Below are 22,277 nucleotides of genomic sequence, written 5' to 3' on the forward strand. Positions count from 1 at the left end.
GGTGGATGTGAGGAATGGAGGTAAAAAGAGGATTCAAGGATGTACAAACAGAAATGAGAAAGGGGGAAGGAGAGATCTTTGGTTTGGAGCAGTGTGAATTAAATATGAAGAGTGGTGCTAATCATATTTAACTGACACTGCTTTCTGTCCATTTTATTAGTTCAGAGATGTGTAATTATTATTACAGTGTGACAACTTTAATATGTACACATCTTTCTTCAAAACTGTGTGTTCTTTCATACAGTCTGGATAAATAAAATAAGAAAACCTTAAAAATTCTGTAAAGTATGCCTGTGTATATGTGTACACTCCTGTTATGTCCTAGCTCTCCTCTCCTTTAGAAATTGAGACACCACAGGCAAGAGGATGGATGGTAAAGAAGACGAGGAAGTCCAGGAAATAAAAACAAATAAATAAAAAAGAGAAAAGTGGTACCCTGCTGTGTATGTTCTTACTTGGACTCTCAATATGTATCTTGTATTGTATGAGACAGCTTCATCTTGTGGCCAAACGAAGTAACAGCACTGGTGCTGACACTTAAAATAGATAATTTTTCTTTTACATTTAGTTTCTGTTAGTTTTATTATCACAAAAGGTCAGTATTTGTGAGTGGAAAGATTTTCAAAGTTCAGGATAGGTAAAACTTTTAAAGATTGGCTGTGTGACAGGCAAAAAGTGGCAAATGTAGGAAACTGCAGACAGGAAATAAATTAAACTAGCAACACAGACACCTCAGTCTCAGTAAAAATGTACTAAACCAAAATGTTTTTTCTTAAGTTTCTTTCCCTTACTTCCCTTAAAATTATTTTCCTGTATACTTTAAATGGAATATAGTTTAGTTTGAAAAGTATACAGTTTTGTTTCAGTTAGTCTTCATCATTCTTCTAGTTTTTTTTTTAATTATTATTATTTAAATTTATGTAAATTAGTTACTGATGTAATACATTTTGATGATTTTCTGTGATGTCACATTGTAACATTCTAAAACTCTGTGAACAGACTCACACTTCCAACTGAAAAAATCTCTTCATAGATTTACTTTACTAAGCTGACCTGGTTACCAATAGACATGTCAAAGAAGACAGAACAGGAAAAAACTTGCACAGACTTAAATTTTCACTGAAGAGAAATGGAGAAAAAGATGAGCGACTCGGTATGCACAGCCCCAAGCAAACTCCTTCTGGATGGAAAACTGTGTGATGTGGTGCTCGTAGTGGACAATGTTATGTTTGACGCCCACAAGATCATCCTCAGTAGCTGCAGCTCATACTTTTGGTGAGTAGGTTATCTCAGCAGGATTAAAGTATAGCAAAAAACTCTGTAAGTAACCAAATTCGAAGGTACATAATGTCTCTGATTGTGAAAACTAATACAAAATGCAGTTTAAGTCATCATTTTCAAGTCCTTCTTTCTATTTAGAAGAGGGGTCTCAAACTTAGAGCTGTTAGCACTGTTGGCACTGTCACCTCACTGGATGGCCGCTTTAGTGCAGTGCAAAAACCAAACAAGAAGACACCCACAAATATTTCCAAAAATGTAGTGTTTTGGTTGTTTTTTTTAAATGTCAAATATTGTGTAACAAAAAAAAACTGAAAACATGAACTGAAATGTCTTTCTCTCACTCTTAACTAACTAAAGTCTTTCATTAAACTACCAAATAAACAAATTGTTACTCTCTTTCTGGCCAGACATGTGGCAGGACTTCTGCTATAATTTTGTTCGTGTTTACCAAAATAAAAACGCAGACATAAACGTTCACATTAGTTTTTAACTGCTAGTGAAAATTGTTTTCTTTACAAAAACTCTCTCACTGAACTAACACAGCCAATCCCTGAACATGTATGTACTCTCTGCTCATATTGCCTTCATATTAAATAATTATTTGCTTTTTAAAGAACTTATTTTAACATTGCACTCAACAACAAACAAATCCTCCCTAACAAAAAAAGTAACTTCAAGGGCCAAACTGCATTATATTTCTTCACGTCATTATACGGGCCACAAGTAGGGGTGATGTGGGCCGCAAGTGGCCCCCAGGCCCTGATTTAGAAATTTGTTTTGGTCAGTTTTCTTGGTTGTTTGGCCTTCACTGTACCAACTGTGATATGTGTGACAGCATAAGTTCCTCAAGGCTTACGATTAATGGGAGTATTTGTTGTGGTATTACAACATGTGGTATGGGAAAGAATCCTGGTCCAACAGATTACACAGTATGGGATACTGAAACTTGAAATCAGCATTGCAAAAAGTCTACCTTAAAACCATGATGGAGACAACTTCTGTCCTGCAGCAAAACTTCTACAAAAATTTGCATGGTCATAGAAGTGTTAAATGTCCTTTTAAGACATTTTTAACCAAATTAAATTTCCATTTTATCAAGAAAAAAGTATTTATTCAAAGCAGATATATATATATCATATATTTTTGAATATGTATCAAGGGGCACCTGACATTTTACTCATGCAAAGCCAAAGAGCACTTTTTTTCCAGTTTATTTGCTTTTAACCCCCCAAAACAAACTAAAACCAAACAAACTCTGTTTTTCACTTGCGAATATCTAGAGGTCCTTTGAGATTAAAAAACAAAACAAAACACAGTCACGTGTACGAGTAAAAAGTTTTTATTAAAAAAAAAGTCTTTTGTGCAGCCACCTTTTATATTCGTGCAACACTTTGGTGTAACCACACCTACAAGAAGAACCACCATGGAAGTGGCAACACACTCATTGGAGGTTAATTGTGTGCAGTTTCATCAGAGTGCAATACTTTAATAGTTCCTAGGATTGGTACATTTTTAACTGTCAGGACCTGTCGCGACCTTTCACACCTTCTCCTGTTGGTAGGGTTGCAAATCTGTGTATCATTGAAGAAATGGAGAAATAGAGTTTGGTCAGAACAATAAGTGACCATTAATATATCTGTGGGCACTTGAAGTCCATCACATTTCTAAATCTGCTGTTAGTCTGACTACAGGATATCCTCACATATTTAAGTAAGTGACAATTCCACTGAGTAAAGAAAAGAAACAAAAAGTTTTTGTGTTCAGATATACTTAAAGTACCTAATGTGAAGGTTCTCATATTGCACAAACATAAACATTTTATTATTACACTGAAGAAGTCGCTTGGATGAGTGATGAAATGTTTCTCCCACTGAAAACGTTACGTCCAGATGAACAGAATCAACTTTTTTGGGATTTCCTTACTTGGATGATGCATGCATCAAGACATTATATTAGATTGCAGTTACTAATTCATTAATGTGTACATTACTTTAATATTTCAGCTGGAGAAAATGTTATTTACTTAAATGTAAGCTTTAGTTTTTAATATTAAAGCATAATCTAGTACTAAACTAATATTATAAAATTGTGTCCATTAGTCCAATGGCATTGGTATGGGATTATTTTAGGGGGGGCATTGTCACCCAGTCCCCTTCTCTGGATATGGTCATATTATTAGTGAATGAATGTGCACTGAAGATTGTTGGGTTTGAGCTCTAGATAAATTTTACTGTAAATAACCTCTTATTCATGCCAAATTAACAACTTCCTGTTTGATCCAGCAGTAGTTTATGTGCTACATATACTTTCTGAAAACCTGATGTCCTCTAAATCACACAGCACTCTCTTCACTGGAGCCTGGGCCACTCCGGAGAAGCGGATGTACACCATCCCTGGCGTGTCATCTGAGATGATGAACGTCATCATCAATTACGCCTACACCAAATCTGTTCCTCTGACAGAGGATAATGTGGTGCCCATTTTAGCAGCTGCAGACCAGTTCTTGGTCCCGGGGATAATTCGGGCCTGCTGCTCCTATCTGGAGGACCAGCTGTCTCCGGTGAACTGCATTGGCATCTGGAAGTTGGTGGACTTCTACTACTGCCCTGAACTGAGGAAACGGGCCTTCTTCTACATCCTGCATCACTTTGAAGAAATCATCGGTACCCCAGAGGAGCTGCTTGATCTCTCTGAGCAGCAGCTAGCCGCTGTACTTGAGAACGATCACCTCAATGTGAAATGTGAAAACACAGCATTTGAAGTCATCCTCTTGTGGATTGACCATATGCCTGACCAAAGACAAGGAAGTATCTCTGTGCTGCTGCCCAAGGTAACTTAACCACAAATCAACTGTAGCTGTAGTCAGCTTAATAAAACATGTATTGTAACATGTATACTAACACCCAGGGGTGGCAAACATGTAGTCCAGGCACCATAATTGGCCCGTCAGAGGGTCCAACTCAAAAGTGTTTACTTCAAAACAGGTGTTTTGTATGTATAAAATGGGGTTACGGTTAAAAAGAAATGTCAAATGTTATAACAGCAGAATATTATATCTGAAAACATATCAACACATATGTTAAATTGCTCCCCACTAGTGGTTTAATTTGAATTACAATCAGTTTAGTCAGGAGTTGGATCATTTTGTGTGAAAATCAGTGTTTCCACAACGCACTTGTATTTTTTTACACTTAAAGCAAGAAAAAATTTAGAGGAGTGACTTTTTTTCATTGAGGCCATTATGAGATCACATTAGGCTGCATGTGACTTAATTAAAAATTAGCCTGACACCTTTGCCTTAAACCCTCATTCTTTATTTGTCCAGGTACGGCTCACGTTGATGACCTCTGAATACTTCCAAAACAGCGTCATGAACAATGCCATGATAAAGAACAATGCTGAATGCATGTCCATTATCAATGAAGTGGCGGAGGTGTTTCAAGCTTGTGGTCTCAACAGACGTCCACAATTCATTTACAGTAGCTTGCTGAGCCGGCCACGTCTGCCTTCTTCCATCTTATTGGTCACTGGAGGCAAAAATCGCTCCACTGCACGATGCAGCTATGAGGCATATGATTACCGAACCAACAGCTGGGCCACTGTGGGCTGTGACATTCATCGTGCTCACCATGGAGCCGTTACCCTGGATGGCTTTGTCTACTTAATTGGTGGCTGCAACCATGAAACTAACTTGAAAACTGTGCAAAGACTTGATCTCAGCAGCTCTACATGGCAACTTGTGACACCCATGTACAATGCCCGGTGCTATGTCAGCGTTGTTGTGCTGAATGGATGCATTTATGCCATGGGAGGCTTCAACGGAGAAATATCCCTGAGCAGTGTTGAGTGCTACAAGCCTGAGACTGACCAGTGGACCATCGTGGCAAGAATGAATGCACAGCGAGCTGCAGCCAGTGCCACAGTTCTGCATGGAAAGGTACTTGCAAGGAGACATGACTGAAAGCAGTGACCAAACTATGTTGTTTTCACTTCATTGTTCAGCCTGACAACATGTTTCTTTAAGCCAGACTATAGGAACAATTTAATGACTTTTCAGGCTCAGTGAATGGTGTAATATCATCCTAGAAACAACCACTCCTATCAGAATAGAGGTTTTTCTTTCATTTAGAGCACCATTCTATTGATCTGACACTTGTCTCCAAGGTGGACCCAAACAAAGCCACCATTAAAGAGATAACAGATACCCTTACACTGTTTTCCATTTTTTCTTTGAATTTTTAACCTCTCTCTGTATGTCCTGTAAAAATGCAGTAATTGTTGCCATTTCTTTTTCCGCTATTAGATAATATATCTTTATTCCTGAACCTGCCTACCAAACTCTGATTAGCTCTTCATGGATAATTAGCTACTTTCCCTTTCAGCTGCTTCCTTTTACTACAAATAGCTCCACAGGTTTGATTTTGCAGTTTTACACTTGATACCCTTCCTGTCACAACTTCAAAGGGAATTTGTGTCTGCTGGAATGAAACCAGCAACCTTTCACTTGCCAAGCAAATGTCTTAACTACAACTGTGTTGCCACTACACCGTGGGAGGGGCTAGCGCTTCATGAATAATAATTTGCTCTTAATTTCTCTTAATCCTTACTACAGGTTTATATCTGTGGGGGTTTCTATCAAACTTATAGCCTCCCTACAGCTGAATGCTACAATCCAGACACCAACCTGTGGACCACAATTGCTCCCATGATGTGCAGGCGAAGAGGCCTGGGGGTTATTGCTTACAAAAACCAGATATATGCAGTAAGTGTACCACAGTAATTTTCTTGTACTCTAGAGTAACTTTGCAAGCTTCACAGTTTAAAATAATTGTTATTTCTCTTAAACTGAGCCTTGGCGCAGCTCCCAGTTCATTGCTTAGTTAATGTAGATTGCATACATAAAATCATGCACTGTGCAGGGCCAAACACCTACACAAGCTGAAAGAAACATACCACCATGAATTTGACTTTAGCATTATAGGGCATAGATTGCATGACATAAATCATCCACAGTCTCCCCACGGTAGTTGTCAGATCTAACAACTATCCTGGTGCTTTGTTGTCTGTTGCATGTCTTCTTCTTCCTTTACTTCATGTTCCTTTCTCAGGAGCTTCATTTAGACTCTGGTCACTGGGGTTAGGTCCCTTAAAGTGCTGAAGGTTAGAACATGAATACAGAGCAGTCATTCAGACTTACTAACAAATTTTTCCTAGTGGCCAGTCGCAGCATTGCAGTGAGGAAAACATGTCCAAAAGAGTTGTATTTCATAGTTTTTTTTATTCAGTGGTACTTCTTTCTCCTATGAACTCATCCCACTCTCCCACTCCCAGGTTGGTGGCACCATTAATGGGTACACCCCGCTGCGTATTGTTGAGGCCTACAACCCTATCACCAACAGATGGCGCCTCCTGCCATCTATGCATTACCCCCGCAGCCACTTTGGAATTGAAGTTGTGAATGACCAGCTCTTTGTGGTCGGAGGATATGGTGGCTATCACGGTATGTATTCTGTGGAGCGCTACGATGGGGAGGCCGGTTGGTGGTACAGTACCTCGGACATTGCGGAGTCCCGCAGTGGCCTGAGCTGCTGCGTGCTACATGGATTCTACAGCTTGGCGGAGAATTTGTTCCCTCGTGATCCCCTAATGCTGCCTAATGTGGATGAGGAAGGTGGAACCTTCTGACTTCAGCTTGCCTGTTATCATAGTAGCATTTTAATTAATTAATAATAAAAGTTTTTTGCATTATTATTACTTTATCTATATATTTGTATGTTTTATGTGTATTGTATTATAGTATGATTTTGGTCAGATTTATATTAATATTAATATTAATATCATGGATAAGTATACATACAGTATATATAAAGAGAAAGTGGGCTAGTGAGGGAGCTGAAGAAAGTAGACAGGACTACTGGGAGGCTGGTTATACAGCACAAAGAAACATAGCAAATGCACCTCTACCTCTAAAGCAGGGATCTCATGAGCTGTGGGCCAATGCTGGCACTGTCATCTCATTGGAGCGCCACTTTAGTACAAAAGAAACAAACAAGAAAATCCCCACAAATATTTCAGAAAATGTAGTGTTTTGTTTGTTTGTTTTATATTTCAAATATTGTATAACAAGACAAAAATGCAAACATGAGCAAAATATTTTTTTTCTCACACTTAACTGAAGCCATTCATTGAACTACCAAATGAACAAATTGTTACTCTCTTTCCTCTTTGCTATAATTTTGTTTGTATATAACAAAATAAAAATGCAGAAATAAGTGTACAAATTAGTTTTTGACTGCTAGTTAAAATTGTTAACTCTCTCACTGAACTAACACAACCAATCCCTCAACATGTTTGTACTCTCTGCTCATATTGCCTTTATATTAAATAATTATTTGCTTTCTAAATAACTTATTTTAACATTGCACTCAACACTAAAACAAATCCTCCCTAACAAAAAAGTTACTTCAAGGGCCAAATTGCTTTATATTTCTTCACTTCAATACATGGGCCGCAAATAGGAGTGACGTGGGCCGCAAGCGGACCCCTGGTGGTGACACCCCTACTCTAAAGGTTTATAGTAAGTGATATCTTTGGCTGGACACTGAGGAAGGAGAAATAACTTGTATTGATTGGCTAGGCAGTGAAATCAAGCTGGAAAAGATTAATCAAGAATAGAATGGAAATGTACTAACAAGTGAAGAGAGTGTGTTGAGAAGTACTCAGAAGTACTCTGAGGACCTGATAAATGAAGAAAACGAGAGGGAGGAGAGGATGTGTTGGATGAAAGTTAGTGGATCGGGAAGTGTAGAGGATTAGTGAGACTGCTGGGGTACACTGTAAAAAAAAAAACTGTCAAATTTACGGTAAAATACCGGCAGCTGTGGTAGCCAGGAATATACCGTGAAAAAAATGTGGAATCTGTAAAAGACAATACGGTATACTGGTTTTGTAACCCTAAATTTTAAGGTAGACAACGTATTATTTTACCAAAATCATGATAGAAAAAAACAAATATATTTGTCAATTATACAGCAATTTAATGTAAAAAATGCAACTTTCCATAGCTTTTTACGGATATTTGCAGTAAAAAAAAGGTTATGATATAATAATATTTACAGTAATTTGTTGTTAATTTAACAGTAATAGGATAGACCCTATTATTGTAAATAAATGTAAAAATAACAGAAATATGTTAAACCTTATTAAAACCTTTGACAGTAAAAACACAGTGAAATTGTATAACAAATTACAGCATTTTATTTTGACCAGATACATTTTACGGTAAATTCCTGGCAACCACAGCTGCCGGTATTTTACCGCTAAAAATACAGTACAATATGAGGAACATAAATGGTTTACCGTACATTTTACATTTGCAACCGCTAAATATAGAAAAACCTAAAGATGCTCATATATAGCCAAGGTAGTGAATATTACTGATAAACAATGAGAAAATTTGACATACTATTTGAAAACAGAATAAACATATCATTTTCTCTATTCCTACAAAACAGCATAGATCTTGAGAATACAGCATGTGTCCATATATATGGCTGGTAATCCATGGAGGAATGAATAAACATGAAACAAAATATTACCTGCCCTGACCTATCAACAGTAATGAGTCACTGGGTCCTGCCTTGGTGAAGGAAAGGACTCAGTGGAGTTTCTAATGCGCATGGTGTCGAAGATACAAGCTCTGCAGGAGTACTTCAATGTCCATCAGGAGTTCACTTTGGACTGGCAGGATCCCTCTGCAGCAAAAAATGGACAAAGTTTGATCAGTGCTTGAGCAAAATGCACAGAAATGAACAAAACGTGCTGCCAAAAACAGATCTAATGATAAATGATTTCTTAAGTGTAAAATATACAGTTCTTAAAGGATAGCTATTGTCAAAATGCAACCTGGGCTGTTTTTTTTTTTTACTGTAAACAGAGACAAACATATATCTAAAAGCATAATTACGACAAACAAGCCGTTTTTGAGATTGACCGTGATTTTGTTTTGTGGTCAATAGCCAGTGAATGGGAATACTAGGGGCCAGGGCATAAATTTGAGCGCATCAAAATCGATACATAAAAAAAAAAAAAAACAGCCCAGGTTGCGTTTTGGCAATAGTTATCCTTTGAATCTACTTATGTAAAAGTGATACATAGACAACGCAGCCCTAATCACAATCATAATTTGTTGGAAAACGTATTTAAGTTTCCTATTGATTTATCATAGAACTTGAAGTTAATGGCTGAATGCATGGTGATGAGACCTATCATTCAATCTACATTTTATAGCGTATGAAACTGCTCACCTGGACATGAACCTGAGCTCGGCTGATTAAGATTAGTGTCTCCTGTCCATCTTTCTTTAGCAAAACTTGAATAATACCACTGCTTACCTCTTATTGAATCTTTGGGTGCAGACTTAATTGAAGAGCCTCGTATAAACAGGCAGGGTGTGATGTTTAGGGAAACCAAAGAATACAGGCGCCATCATTTCTGCCAGAAGTCTCATGGGGTGCACCGAAGCTTTCATTGTGGACTGGCTAGATACCTTCTGCATTCAGAAAGAAAACAAGAAGGGCATACACCATAAACAATAATAACTGACAAAAATAATGAGACAAGAAATTAAAGTAACAAAATAAGTGCAAATCAAGTTTCCCTGTGTTGCAGTGTAGCTGAATGTTTTTCAACAATTTGATTTACGGTAAAACACATACCAAATATTTCCAGCCAAGGTTTGTTTCAATCTTCAGCATGTTTTTCCTGCCATTGTCTTGAAACTGTTTCATCTGTCCCTCTCATTTGATGCTGTTTACAAAAACAAAACAGCAATATTGTAAAGGGAAAAAGGAAAATGAATTTAATGGAAAAAAAAAAAGGAAAAAAGATTATGACCTGAAATCTCACCATTTCCTGAGAGTCACAGGTCCTTTGAGTATCCTTATGGTTTCTGCTCAAATTCAGTGTCTGAAAAGGGCAGGAACAAAACAAACCTTTTTAAACATAATAAAGACAAAATAAGATTTAGAGACAGACAACAAAGAAATGTGTATAATATCTTCTTGAATCCGTTTACTTTACTAACCTTGAAAGAGACTCTTGGGTCTTAGCTGTGCCACCACCCTTAAACCTTAAAACACATGCATCAGAAAACCACTGCAACAGAATTTCAGATGTCCTTCACTGACATTTTTATTGTCTTGAACATATTTTGACCTCCACACACTTGCTGCTAGTCAAATATATTGCTTTAAACAAATAAAGGCAAAACAAGCATCTAAAGCTTCTCCTGGCATTATGAAAAAAGAAAGCCAAAACTGCTTAAGGTCTACACTTATAGTCAACTAACAAATGTATATTAACCATTTTCAGGAAAACATGAATTTGAACAAGCACATAAGCTTGCGACATCACTTTTGCAGAAACGTACAGTTACAAAATGCTATAATAACAATTAAAGTCAAGTAATGTTTGTAACAGACAGTGCTGTTTAAAGTTCAATGTTAACAGTTCAGTGCAACACTTAACTTGTTTGCTAATTAGGGCAATACAAAATTCAAATAGTTTAAACTCTGTTGTATAGAATATAGAACATCTCTGAAACATCAAAAGTACAGTTCTCAGTAACAATCCCCAGTTAGAGGGATTGTTTAAAGATATATGGTCAAAACCTCTGAAAAGCATGCCTGTGATAACAGAAATCAGGTAAGAGCACAGTACTCAATATCAGCTGGGATAACTGAAAACATAAACAACACAGTAGTTCCCAGTCAAGGTACAGTTAAACTGACTGTACCGATCTGTTCAAAATGTCTTTAAACGGTCTCTCGCCACTCGTGATCAGAGAGATCGGCGATGAGGGTGAGTACTCTTGGGTTCACATGCAGTGTCTTCTTCTTAGTTTTTTCAACTTTTGTTCCCTTCTCTGGGTTAATGTTGAAGAAACACCTTGATAAACACAATAATCCATAATAAAACACTATACAATGAAAAAAAAAAGAAAGGGAAAGGCAAGGGAAAAGTAAAAGAATTACCTCTGAAGAAATTCAAGTGTGGAGCCAAGTTCCAGGGGATAGTGGATGTTCAGGCAGTAGTAGCTACCAAGCATCAGACAGATTGCAGAGATGAAGTCAGTTATTTGGTCATTTACAACTTTGTGGTCAATGCTGAGCATGAACAGTCTCGATGCAAAGCAGGAGGATCCTTGGAATGAAATACAAGTGTAAAAGAATTAACTGTAAAACCCCCTTTACCATTCAAATGTGTCTTAAAATAGTGAAAGTGCAGACATTTAATATAGCATAACACTGTACTGATTTTCAACTCACCACAAACAATGATACATGGTGTCACAGGCAGGCTTTCCACTTGGACTTCTTTTGCCAGACATGTTTCATCAACATAGTGGAAGAGGGTCTCCTCTTTTTCATCAAAATAGGAGAGGAGGAGGAGCATCATATCTTTCACGTCTTCTGAGCAGCCCTTCAGCTGTCCCCTCTGCATTCGAAGCTTTATGACAGCCTCCAAGACACGCTTGCTCTTGTCTGCACAAGTGGTTTTCAGAAAGTCCAGAAGCCGTTTTCCCTTCTTTTCCAGACTGGTGAGGAAAGTCTCTTTCAGCGGTACCCCAGTAAGTTCTTCAAAATGGACTGTCATTCCAATCGCCTGAAACAAAAAAGGCCACTCTTCTTTGAGGGTTTGCATGTCTGCTCCGCTGTTTATTGCTTTGCGCTGAGAGTAGTAGGTGCATTTCATTAGAGTTTTTACTTCTTCATGACTGAAGCTTGTCTGTTCAATGAGAATCTTCATACGTTCCTTCTTCTCCTGCTGGGTTTCCAGTGTCTCACTGACTGGCAAAAACTTCATGTCCCACTTTATGCAGCCATATGTGTCTTGAACAGATGCTCACTTTTCAGGTGTCACTTCATCGGTGTCATCTGATCCTCCCTGTTTGCGCTTCTGTAACACTGGTAAAGTAGACCTCTTCACATTTTCAATTCGTGCCTGAATCTGTTTTACCAAAGAGTGGTACCCCTGTCCTACCACATCCCCCTCTATGACATCCTGCAGTGACTTGGGATACATCGCAACCAGTTTTTTTGCAATTTCAGTCGAGGCTCTTCTACTTGGAGAGGCACAGGCTTTCATCATCTCCTTCACAATGATGCGGATCATCTCCCTCCGCAGTCGAGGCTTTGGTCTTTTCTCTCTCTGAAGACACTGGATCAAGTCTTCTGGAAAATCTTCACTTGGAATTCTAAAGTTATCTACCCAGTCTAGAGAATATATTGGACTGGGTGAGGGGGAGGCAGAAAATGAGGAGCAAGAAGATGGAGACGATATGCTGGCCTGGCTTGAAATTTCCATATTTGGTGCTGTAAAACAATATCACAAACAATAGATTAATTGTACTTTTTGGACCTTGGCCAAAGCATAATAGAAAAAACAGAAAGCCCTTCATGGCTATTGTGCAATGAAATCATAATACTTACTGGTTTGTTTCCAGGCAGCCAGCAGTTTTCTTGCCTGAACTGGTCTCAGGACAGAGTTCAGATCAGTCTCACTGATGAACTGCAAGTCCTCAGATGTCTCCACTCCTAATGATTGTAGTGCCTCCAGTACAATTTCAAGGATTGAGACAGACAGGTCCGGCAGCACCTTAGTAATGGAACTTCTTATGCTGTCCCCCATTTCCGAGATGTCTGATAAAAGAATGTAAATAAAGGTCAATATACACCAAGTGGTACCTTTGGTCTTAAAATATGAAGCTGATCTTGCTTGATACTACACTTTTATACAGTGTTTCGTAAGTACCAAACTAACAGCACCATTATTGTGACAGCACACTGTGTTTCAATGGAACCATTTGGTACCCATACTTCATGTAAGATGTTAATGGATAGAAATCAATTAAGTCAATGATGTTCACACACTGCATCTTTTCTTTTTCCTTTCTCACTGAGTGCAGATGATACTGAGAATGGTATTCTGTCACGTGCACCGACACCAGAAAATAAACACTGTCATTCTTAATCAAAATGAGAACTACTTCACCAAACTCAACAGAGTCAGAGCCCCCTGTGACAAGGAAGTGTCCTTTCTTGTACTGTGTTCCCTTGTACATCATTTCTACTGTGACCTTTGTATTGGTTTCATTTAAGTCAAACATTTGAACTGCTTCTTGAATGGCTTTACTGTACAGCACTGAGTAAAATGGAGAACCATCTTTGACTTTCAAGACAGACTGACACAATGACCCTGCTGCAAGATAGGCTTGAAACATCTGATGTCTTTCAGAGAGTGTATGGCAGAGGTTTTTGAAGTTTTTCAGATTTCTGGCACACCTCTTGAAATAACTGTGCTTACTTTCAAAGCGCATTGTCCATAATCTTATCAGTGGGCCAAATTTCAGAATCAGTGCTGGGTAATGGCGTGAAAATGGTGTTTTGGTCTCAGGTTGCATTCTGGGAACAGAGCTTTTCTTGACTCTAAATATTCTTGAATAAGAATATCAAGATATGCTACCTGAGCCACTGAAATTTTCTGAGCACACACCATGTCTACAATATCTTTCAGCTGCAGAGTTAAGTTCCACACATCATCTGTGGGGTCTGTCACTATGTCACCAACTATGAGAGGCAGCAATTGGAGGAAGTTCCAGTTCTGTATAGCCTGTCCTGAGAGTTTAGCTGCTTGAGGACTGACCTCAGATGGCTTTGTAGAAGCATCAGAGGCATGGTAACTAAACTGTTTGATGCGTCGGTTCAGAGTGGAGTAAGTGAACCATGCTTTTGTCTTTATGAAGTATTTCAGATACAGTGCCACATCATAAGCCAAAACTCCCTCAAAGATATCATGACCTAGACATGGTGGCAAGCCTGGCATACAAACGTTGAAGTATTTCAGTGAATTGAACACTGACCTGAACTTCACTCCTTCGACGTCTGGTGTGTTGTCAATCTGGAGGCGATCAACAGCAGAGTTGTAGTTCTCTTTGGTACGTTCTGGTCCACACAGATTTGGGTCAGCACCCTGAAATTCAGATTTCGTTATCAGGCAGTACCTGCAGAAGTACTTTGAAGAACTAAAGTTTTCAGTGAAGCCACCAATACAGTGAGAGCCCAGATTATCACCAGCAATGCAAAACAAAGTTCCTTTGACTCTAGTTTCATCTGATGCAACAATCCCACTGTCCTCCAATTCTTTCAAGTCTGCCAGTAATTCAGAGAACACATTAGCATGACCAAACTCTTTAAAATCTTTCTCCCTGCACAGTAAGACAAGAGACATGTGATCTGTGTCTGGCGTACATGAAGTGGCAAGTTTGCCACTGATGCATATACAGCTAATACCTTGTGTTTTGTCCTTGCAGAGCCTAAAGGGTTAACAACTTCAAAGGCATCCTGGTAGAGTACTAGCTTGAGACATGATGGGTTTTGACCAAAAAAATCATTTGATTTAAACAGCTTACTATCACTTATGTCACACAGAACATCAGCAGGAGGCTCAGTAGAGGGCTCTTCTGATTTCTGCCACAGATCAGACTCTAGCAGACATCTCAAAGTCTCTCTTAAAGGCACATAATAGGCAAACCTATCTTTTCTGTTTTCATCTCTCCCTAAAAATATTTTCTTTGGTTCCACATAGTTGAAGGCTTTTTTAAAGGTCTGAGCTCTGGAGTGCACTGTCCTCAATGGCCCGGTATGACATGCAGAAAAAAGATCATAGCTTTTGACAGACTCGCAGACTTTGTTGATGTCCTCCTCTGATAATGATGTGTCATCTTTTAACAGTGATGCAAGTTTACCCAAACTGTATGTCTGTCCCAACTCATGTATGTTCTGCATTTCCTCCACAATGTTCTGTATGGTTGAAGCAGGCAGTAGAAACTGACCCTGCAATTTTAAGTAGAATAGTAAAACGTTTCTCAGAAAAAGATCACAGAATTCAGGGGGTATTTCCATGTTATCTTCATCTGTAATAGACTGTGCAGCAGGCTCGGAAATCAAGGGTACAAAGTCATCTGATGTGGTTGGAACAGATGATGATTGACATGCAGACTCTCTATATAAATTACCAATGCTGCTGTCTGAAAACTCTCTGTGTTTACGTGACATGTGAGCAGTAAAAGATGATTTAACTCTAAAGGTATTTGTGCATCCTCTTACTGGACAAGTGACCACGTGTCCTTCCACAATATGGCTCTTCAGATGAGCTATTAACTCTTTGGAGTTCTGACACTGACGTTGACACATCGCCATTGCACATGCAAACGAAGAAACCACCGCCACACCAGTGACATGGGTGGGGGCAGAGTGTCTTCGGTAAAAATGAGCCTTAAACGAGCCATACCTGGTGTATGTCTGCTTGCAGCCTGCTTCAATACACCGAAAGAAACAACGTGGCTCATTCCGATGCAGTTTACAATGAAGCATGTAGCCCCTTGATGACTGAACTACCTTACCACAGAAATTACAGGTTAACATAACTTCATGTACTTTGGTAATTCCTCCCTAGCGAATTAAGCACGCCAAACACAGAAACTAATCCAGAGCAATGTTTCCCTCGCGACAGTAATGCTAACTCAACTCACAAATGCTAACTAAATTCACAACCTCACTCATAAAAAAAACGAACTGCTAAAATTATCTATAAACGCTGGGTTGGTGGATTTTTATAACAGAGATAACTTGAAGTTGCATGTACTCACCTCACCTCTAATTGTAAGCTGCCAGGATGCTGTGGTCCAAGCCGCAATAAATGGTGCTAATATAAAAGTTCAAAACTGTGTCCGTTAGCGAAGCCAACTTGAGTCTCTTGCATGAAAAAAAGAGCGGTTTTCAGCAGCGCGCCGCGCTATTGGTCATTTTCAGGTGACGTCATCCCGCAATGTAATGTCGCTCTTTGTTTCTTTAGGAGTTTCGAATTTGATCAGAAGTCATGTCTGCAGACCGCTGCAGCCACGTCTTGCCTTGCGTCCCCTTTTTTTGGTGAAATGGTTCGCTTATACTGCACAATGTTGCTACCAGAATTTTTTTTCTCTGCAATTCGAACGTAAAAAGTCTGTACACAGTTTACCAGCAGTTTAGCTACCAATCAACAGCGATCAAACAAATTCGAAATTTAAGGCGGACCCACTTAAGGTGGTCTGATAATATGGCGTGAAACACAACAACATAAAGTTGTTTTAAAATAATAATTAAAAAAGATTATTGAAATCAATTTTATTCACAACCATGAACTTTATTTTTAACATCTTCTTTTGCTGTTGATTTTTTTTATCAGAAGGTTAACAATGATATACTGCAGGCCTAACTTTTAATCAGTATATCAGTATCTGAATTAAAAAAAAAAAAAAAAAAAATACTATCAATTTTATTGTCTTTCACTGCTGATATTTGCTTTTTTTTTTTTTTTTTTAAGGTATTTACTGGTTGTATTATTACAGTGGACCCTATTTTTTAATATCTTGCTTCTGTAAAAATGAATGGTTTTGTTTGCTTAAAAATCCACAGCTTTATACTGTGAATTGCAATGTGCACAACCCCAAAACATGTAGTTTTACTCAAATAATACCGTAAAATCTAAGTTTTTCAGACATTTTCAACATTACAATATTTAATTGTAAAATGTATGCATATTTATTTGTTTTCACAGACAATATTTATAATTTCAACATTTTATTACAGTAAAAAACAAAGTTTTATCCAGTCTCACAATTAACGGTTATTCAATCTATTTAATACAGTAAAAGGAAGTTTTTGGTTTTACGCTCCATTACCGTTGGAATTTGACGGTGTTTTGCTGTATATTTTACTGACTTTTGTTACAGTGTAGAGTGATGTCTAGCTCTGAGGCCACTGATATTTGCAATGGTGATCACAGTGGTCAACAGAAGATGTAGGCAGGAGTCTCCCTGGACTATAAGGTTTGCAGATGTCATTGTGAGAGTATGGAGAAGTTGGGAGAAAGCCTGGAGCAGTGGAGGTGTGAAAATTAAAGTATAGGCAGAAACAAGTACGAGTATGAATGAGAGGGAGAAAGGTGTAACAGTGAGGCTACAAGGACCAGAGGTAAGTTGGAGAAGTCTAAATATCTGGGGTCAACTGTCCAAAGTACGGAGACTGCGTAGACAAGAGATGTGAAGAAGACAGGCATGAAGTAGGTGGAGACAAGTGTCTGGGGTGATTTGTGGCAGAAGGATAGCAGCAAGAGTGAATGGTTTGAATGTAATCAGACCTGCCATGAAGTACGGTTTGGAGATGGTGGCACTGACAAAAGAAACAGGAGGAGGACCTGCAGGTGTTAAGATTTTCATTGGGAGTGAACAGGATGGACATGGTTAGGAATGAATATTGTATGAGAGGGACAACTCAGAGTGTTTTGGAAACAAAGTTAGAGATGCAAGGCTGAGAAAGTTTTGATATGTGCAGCGGAGGGACAGTTGATATATTGGACAAAGGATGTTGAATACAGAGCTGCCAGGCTGGAGGAAAGGAGGAGCACAGAGAAGATTCATGGATGCAGTTATGGAGGACCTGCAGAAGGTTGAAGATGCCCAGGATAGGATGAGATGGAGGCAGATGATTCACAGTGGCAACCCCTAAAAGGAGCCGCTAAAAGAAGAAGAGTTATTATTCAGCTCATCATCATCATCATCATTTCTCAACAAACAATTATATTTGTAAACATGGTCATTTTATATGGTTTGTGGTAATAATTTTGGAAAGTTGAACATTTCAAAATTTAAATATCTGTTACAAAAATACTATCCGTAAAAAACGCGTTTTAAAATATTGTACACAATGTGGCGTCAGTAAATTTCTGAATAAGATTAAAAAAATATCTCAACAGGAAACTCGCCGAAGTAGTCGCCATTACGGCTCTGACGTGTACGCGCTATCCCTCTATCACTGAACTGATGGTTAGAGCCAAAATGGTGAATATTCCTTTAAAAAAATAAGCCAATCACATTGGCTTCATTTTCTTCTATCCAATCCAAAACCCCGTAGAGGGCGTGGCATGTGGAACCGGGAGGAGCTGTTTTGGGGTGTTGTGAATCCGTGTAGCCCAGAAATCCTGAGTGGGAGTTGTCGGACCGATTTGTTGTGTGTTTGTCTTGCGTTTCTCAGAGATCATCGACACGCCTGCAACAGCTATGCCCGGGATAGAGAAGCTACCGATAGAGGAGACGCTGGAGGACAGCCCGCAGGTAACAGCTCTACTCCCCGAGGGCTTTAGCTAAAAGCTAATGCTAGCCACGTCTATAGCTAGGCTAACTGTCTTTGTAGACTGTTTGCCAACATCCATCGGAATGATGCTAATCGCTAACGGCACAGCTAATCACAGCTTCTCAAGCTGGATACTTCAGCTATGCAGTGGGATCATAAACTGACTGCTTTATGGATCAGGTGGTGGAAGCTTTCGCCAAGCTGTCAGATCCTGAAATGTCAGATTTGGTGCTGGTTAGCACATAAATCAACGGTTAACCTGCAACTTCCGTAGCCACTTCGCTAATCATTCCTCCCTCTTGCCCAGTGATGGTTATCTGGTCAAACACCAGTGTTGTGTTTCTGTTGGTGTCACACCGTGCCCAAAGCTTCAATTGCACTGCTGCAGATGGACAGAAAAACAACTCGAGCAATGATGTTGTTTCCTGAAAATCTTAGGAATAACACCTGCTGTGACATCACGGATTGAGGTGTGGTCAAAGTGTATAAACTTACCTGGTTTGAAGCTGCACATACCCAGGATTTACTTACGTTAATAGTCAGGATAATCTGGGTATCGGCTCTCAAAGCACAGGGAAATTCTTGTTGCCGTCAAGCACAGAAATCATTTGCAAGAGCCAAAAGAATTTGCATAACTGTTCTTTCAACCCTGAAAATGTAATGTGGCTATCTCATGTTTCTAAGAAATTCTAAGAGCATTAAAATAAGGGAAACTAATTTTGACGACTGCCTGTACTCTGATGGACTGAAACTCAGACATATTCATAATACAAAGATAAAGTTTTGCATGATATGTTAAAGTTATAGAGTAGAAAAAAATCAGCTGACTCTATCAGGTTTGGGTGGGAACTTTTCAGATTTGCTGGTATGACTCTGCAGTCTTTGCAAAATCTTTTAGTCTATATAACTAATGATTTATGCTTCATCCACTCCAGTCTCTTATTAACTCTCTCGGTGTACATTAGGCGTCTGCTCTGTTATATTTGTAATTTAACAGTGGGAGCTGGAGAGAAACCAGGTTACCGCAGCAGTAAAATCTGATTTACAGCAGGGTGAAATACATTCAGGATAATCACACAACATGTTGCAACCATTCAGCTTTCAGGAAAACAGCCTGAGAGTGTGATTTATTTCTCACAGTGACTAATGCCTTGAAAATGACAGGGACCAGCAGGATGTTAAGACACACCTTGAGAGCAGCAGTAGTGGGTGCAGGTGTTTGATTTGCAGAAATGGATCCGGGTGAAGTTTTTGGCACTTGCATAGGAAATAATCGGGAGCAAGTAAGCTGAGTGTGGTTTCAAAAACAGATCATGTAGTTAAATCAGCTGCATGATGTTTGTTTGTTTGTTTTTGATGGTTTTTGTTTGCAGACACGGTCTCTGCTGGGAGTTTTTGAGGAGGACACTGCAGCCATCTCCAACTACTGCACACAACTGTATCAGGCCATGCAGAGGATTTATGATGCACAGGTACACATGTACACACACATACACTCACTCACTCACATAAACACAAAATCAATAATGTGCTGCTGTTGGATAGTGTGTGTCCAGCTCTTAGTGCTGCTGATTTGTCTTCCAGAATGAGCTGAGTGCTGCAACACACCTGACCTCCAGACTGCTGAAAGAATACGACAAACAGGTAGGAAACACCATATTTGCCCCAACCGCAGCACAAGTCTACACACTCAAACACTAGATTATTTTATTATTTTTATTATTATTACAAAGAAGTGCTGGACACTAAATATCTGAAAGCTTCACAAATGAATCACCCTTGAACCAACTGAGATCTCAGTGTGGACATTAAGCTTAGGATCAGGACTTTTTCATAGCCAGCCGGCAAAATATAAATGACTAACTTTGTGTTGTGCATGGATTGTTTCACATATTCCCTTGGGGGAAGTTTGACTTGGCTGAGATACCTCACTATTAACTTCTAACTTGGCTAAACTTCATCAATCCTGTTTTATAATAATACATTTTATTTGTGAGCGCCTTTTTAAAACCCAAACTCACCATACAAAGCATAGAAGATAAATGGTAATAAGGATAAAAATCAGCATTAGACAATAATTAGAGTCACTTCTCTGGAGAATCGTTTGGGAGTTGAAAGAATTTGGACTGTTTTTAGCTCCCAGTGGTGCCTCAATATTTGACTGATTTTTGGAAACTAAGGAGGATTCATGCAATTCAAAATACTCCAGAAGCTGTCTGGCCCACTGCTGCGGGCCATTCGATCCTTATACAACCGTTGCAAGAGCTTGGTCCGCATAGCCAGCAATAAGTCAGACTCCTTCCTGGTGGGCGTTGGACTCTGCCAGGGCTGCCCTTTGTCACTGATTCTGTTCATAATTTTTATGGACAGAATTTCTAGGTTGTAGGCAAGTGGCGGAAGGCTTCCACTTGGGCGGTCTCAGAATCTCGTCTCTTGAGTTGAGTTTTCTAAAAGTTTTGTTAATTCTGCCGTAGTTTCACTTTTAAAATTTCTTTTAAGCTACCCCAATTTCCCTAAGAATGCTCCGCCTTTTTCGAAGTCACTGTTCTGAAAAACATTTTTGGAGCCAGCTTTATGTGGTCAGTTGGGAGAACTGCAGGTTTTGGCACTGCTTGGTGTAGCTTCCCAGTCTTATCACACAAGCCACAGGCCACACAGTATAATAATAGCCTCACTGTTATAACAGCCTATCTTTGTTATACCAATAGACCCTTAAAAAAGGGCAATAAAATACTAAATGTCAGCCTTGTAACACCATCCATTAAACTTATCACCCTAACTGTAATCCTGTAACAACGAGCCTTCTGCTCTTATCTGTTACTTCACACACATCTGCCTTTACCACACCTCTGTCAAATTTAGTCTGGCCATTCCTGTCTTCTAGAAACAGCTTTGGATCAGCATTATTCAGATTTTTTCTTTACCATAATAGAAAATATCAGCGATTTTAATAACATCCAGAAATCTGTGTGTTAATCTCAGCTGTGTAATGTTTCCTTATTGTTGCTGTTGTTTGCAGCGTTTTCCTCTCGGGGGTGATGATGAGGTGATGAGTTCTACCCTGCAACAGTTTGCAAAAGTCATCGATGAAGTGAGTTAGGTTTGCATGTTTTGATGTCCCAAACAGGCAAATTTGGTGCAAAATAAAAAGAATAAGAAAAACTAGTGTTATATTTGTGTTTGTTGATCTGATTCATGGTTAGGATTTTAACTTCCCCCTTGTCTTCCTCTTTCTAGCTCAGCTCCTGTCATGCTGTCTTGTCCACCCAGCTTGCTGATGCCATGATGTTCCCCATTACTCAGTTTAAAGAGCGAGACCTGAAGGGTAGAAAACACTTTAAGATCTTTCACCCAGTTTTGAAACTGCTTTAGAGACGTTAATAATGCATAATGTCAATTTTCAGTTTACAAATTTTATTTTGCCATCAACAGTGACACATAATTTAAATTATTTTGTGCATTGCTATGTTAGTTGTTTGCTTTTAATATACATATTTAATATTTATGGTAGTAGAATAAATTTGAAGCAGCAGCCCTTGCTACATAAACAGATGCACTTTACTCTCTAATGTGAGTGTTTTTTTGTCTCCCCAGAGATCCTTACACTTAAAGAAGTCTTCCAAATAGCCAGTGGTGGTAAGCTGTACCTCATAAACTACAGTCAGTGCACTTTATCGCCTACACATTACGCTTGCATTGCACCTCCAGTCATGAAAGCCCTTCCCATGAAGCCTCTGGCAGACAGGGTTTGTGCTGATGTTAATA

The 22,277-nt window shown here is 38.9% G+C and overlaps 3 protein-coding genes across 9 annotated transcripts in view; 2 read left to right on the forward strand and 1 right to left on the reverse strand.

Annotated features, from left to right (window-relative positions):
• The first annotated feature begins 1,059 nt into the window (after positions 1 to 1,059).
• LOC116315265 (kelch-like protein 10) lies at positions 1,060 to 6,972 on the forward strand. Of its 2 annotated transcripts, XM_031733517.2 has the most exons (5): positions 1,060 to 1,275; positions 3,622 to 4,111; positions 4,607 to 5,218; positions 5,894 to 6,043; positions 6,613 to 6,972. In XM_031733517.2, exons 1-5 carry the CDS (start codon positions 1,130 to 1,132, stop codon positions 6,964 to 6,966), a joined length of 1,752 nt encoding a protein of 583 aa, XP_031589377.1. In that variant the 5' UTR covers positions 1,060 to 1,129; the 3' UTR covers positions 6,967 to 6,972. The 2 variants fall into 2 exon arrangements, with proteins under 2 accessions (XP_031589377.1, XP_039468657.1); XM_039612723.1 differs by lacking the exon at positions 5,894 to 6,043.
• A 2,441-nt stretch (positions 6,973 to 9,413) lies between these two features.
• On the reverse strand, positions 9,414 to 16,362 carry LOC120440158. 5 transcript variants are annotated; one of them, XR_005613024.1, is made up of 8 exons: positions 14,204 to 14,579; positions 12,774 to 12,983; positions 11,610 to 12,656; positions 11,316 to 11,378; positions 10,367 to 11,229; positions 10,189 to 10,248; positions 9,999 to 10,089; positions 9,414 to 9,832 (listed from the first exon to the last, which is right to left on the reverse strand). XR_005613024.1 is itself a non-coding variant. In XM_039611969.1 (8 exons), the coding sequence occupies exons 4-6, from the start codon at positions 12,145 to 12,147 to the stop codon at positions 11,097 to 11,099; spliced, it is 840 nt and encodes a 279-aa protein (XP_039467903.1). In that variant the 5' UTR covers positions 12,148 to 12,656; positions 12,774 to 12,983; positions 14,204 to 14,313; positions 15,997 to 16,362; the 3' UTR covers positions 10,026 to 10,089; positions 10,189 to 10,248; positions 10,367 to 11,096. The 5 variants fall into 5 exon arrangements, 3 of the variants coding, with proteins under 3 accessions (XP_039467903.1, XP_039467902.1, XP_039467904.1); XM_039611969.1 differs by lacking the exon at positions 9,414 to 9,832 and adding an exon at positions 15,997 to 16,362 and having other exon boundaries at positions 10,026 to 10,089; positions 11,316 to 11,484; positions 14,204 to 14,313; XM_039611968.1 differs by lacking the exon at positions 9,414 to 9,832 and adding an exon at positions 15,992 to 16,362 and having other exon boundaries at positions 10,026 to 10,089; positions 11,316 to 11,484; positions 14,204 to 14,313.
• A 1,929-nt stretch (positions 16,363 to 18,291) lies between these two features.
• The window catches only part of appl1 (adaptor protein, phosphotyrosine interaction, PH domain and leucine zipper containing 1), a 17,344-nt gene continuing 13,358 nt past the window's right edge, over positions 18,292 to 22,277 (forward strand). For both annotated transcript variants that reach the window (XM_031751763.2, XM_031751764.2), the window contains exons 1-6: positions 18,292 to 18,493; positions 19,886 to 19,984; positions 20,097 to 20,156; positions 21,532 to 21,603; positions 21,750 to 21,837; positions 22,107 to 22,148. In XM_031751763.2, coding sequence (XP_031607623.1) covers positions 18,440 to 18,493; positions 19,886 to 19,984; positions 20,097 to 20,156; positions 21,532 to 21,603; positions 21,750 to 21,837; positions 22,107 to 22,148 — 415 coding nt within the window. In that variant the 5' untranslated portion in view covers positions 18,292 to 18,439. The remainder of the gene's footprint in view (positions 18,494 to 19,885; positions 19,985 to 20,096; positions 20,157 to 21,531; positions 21,604 to 21,749; positions 21,838 to 22,106; positions 22,149 to 22,277) is intronic.

The sequence above is a fragment of the Oreochromis aureus genome, linkage group 5 (assembly GCF_013358895.1).
Source record: "Oreochromis aureus strain Israel breed Guangdong linkage group 5, ZZ_aureus, whole genome shotgun sequence".
Classification (NCBI taxonomy): Eukaryota; Metazoa; Chordata; class Actinopteri; order Cichliformes; family Cichlidae; genus Oreochromis; species Oreochromis aureus.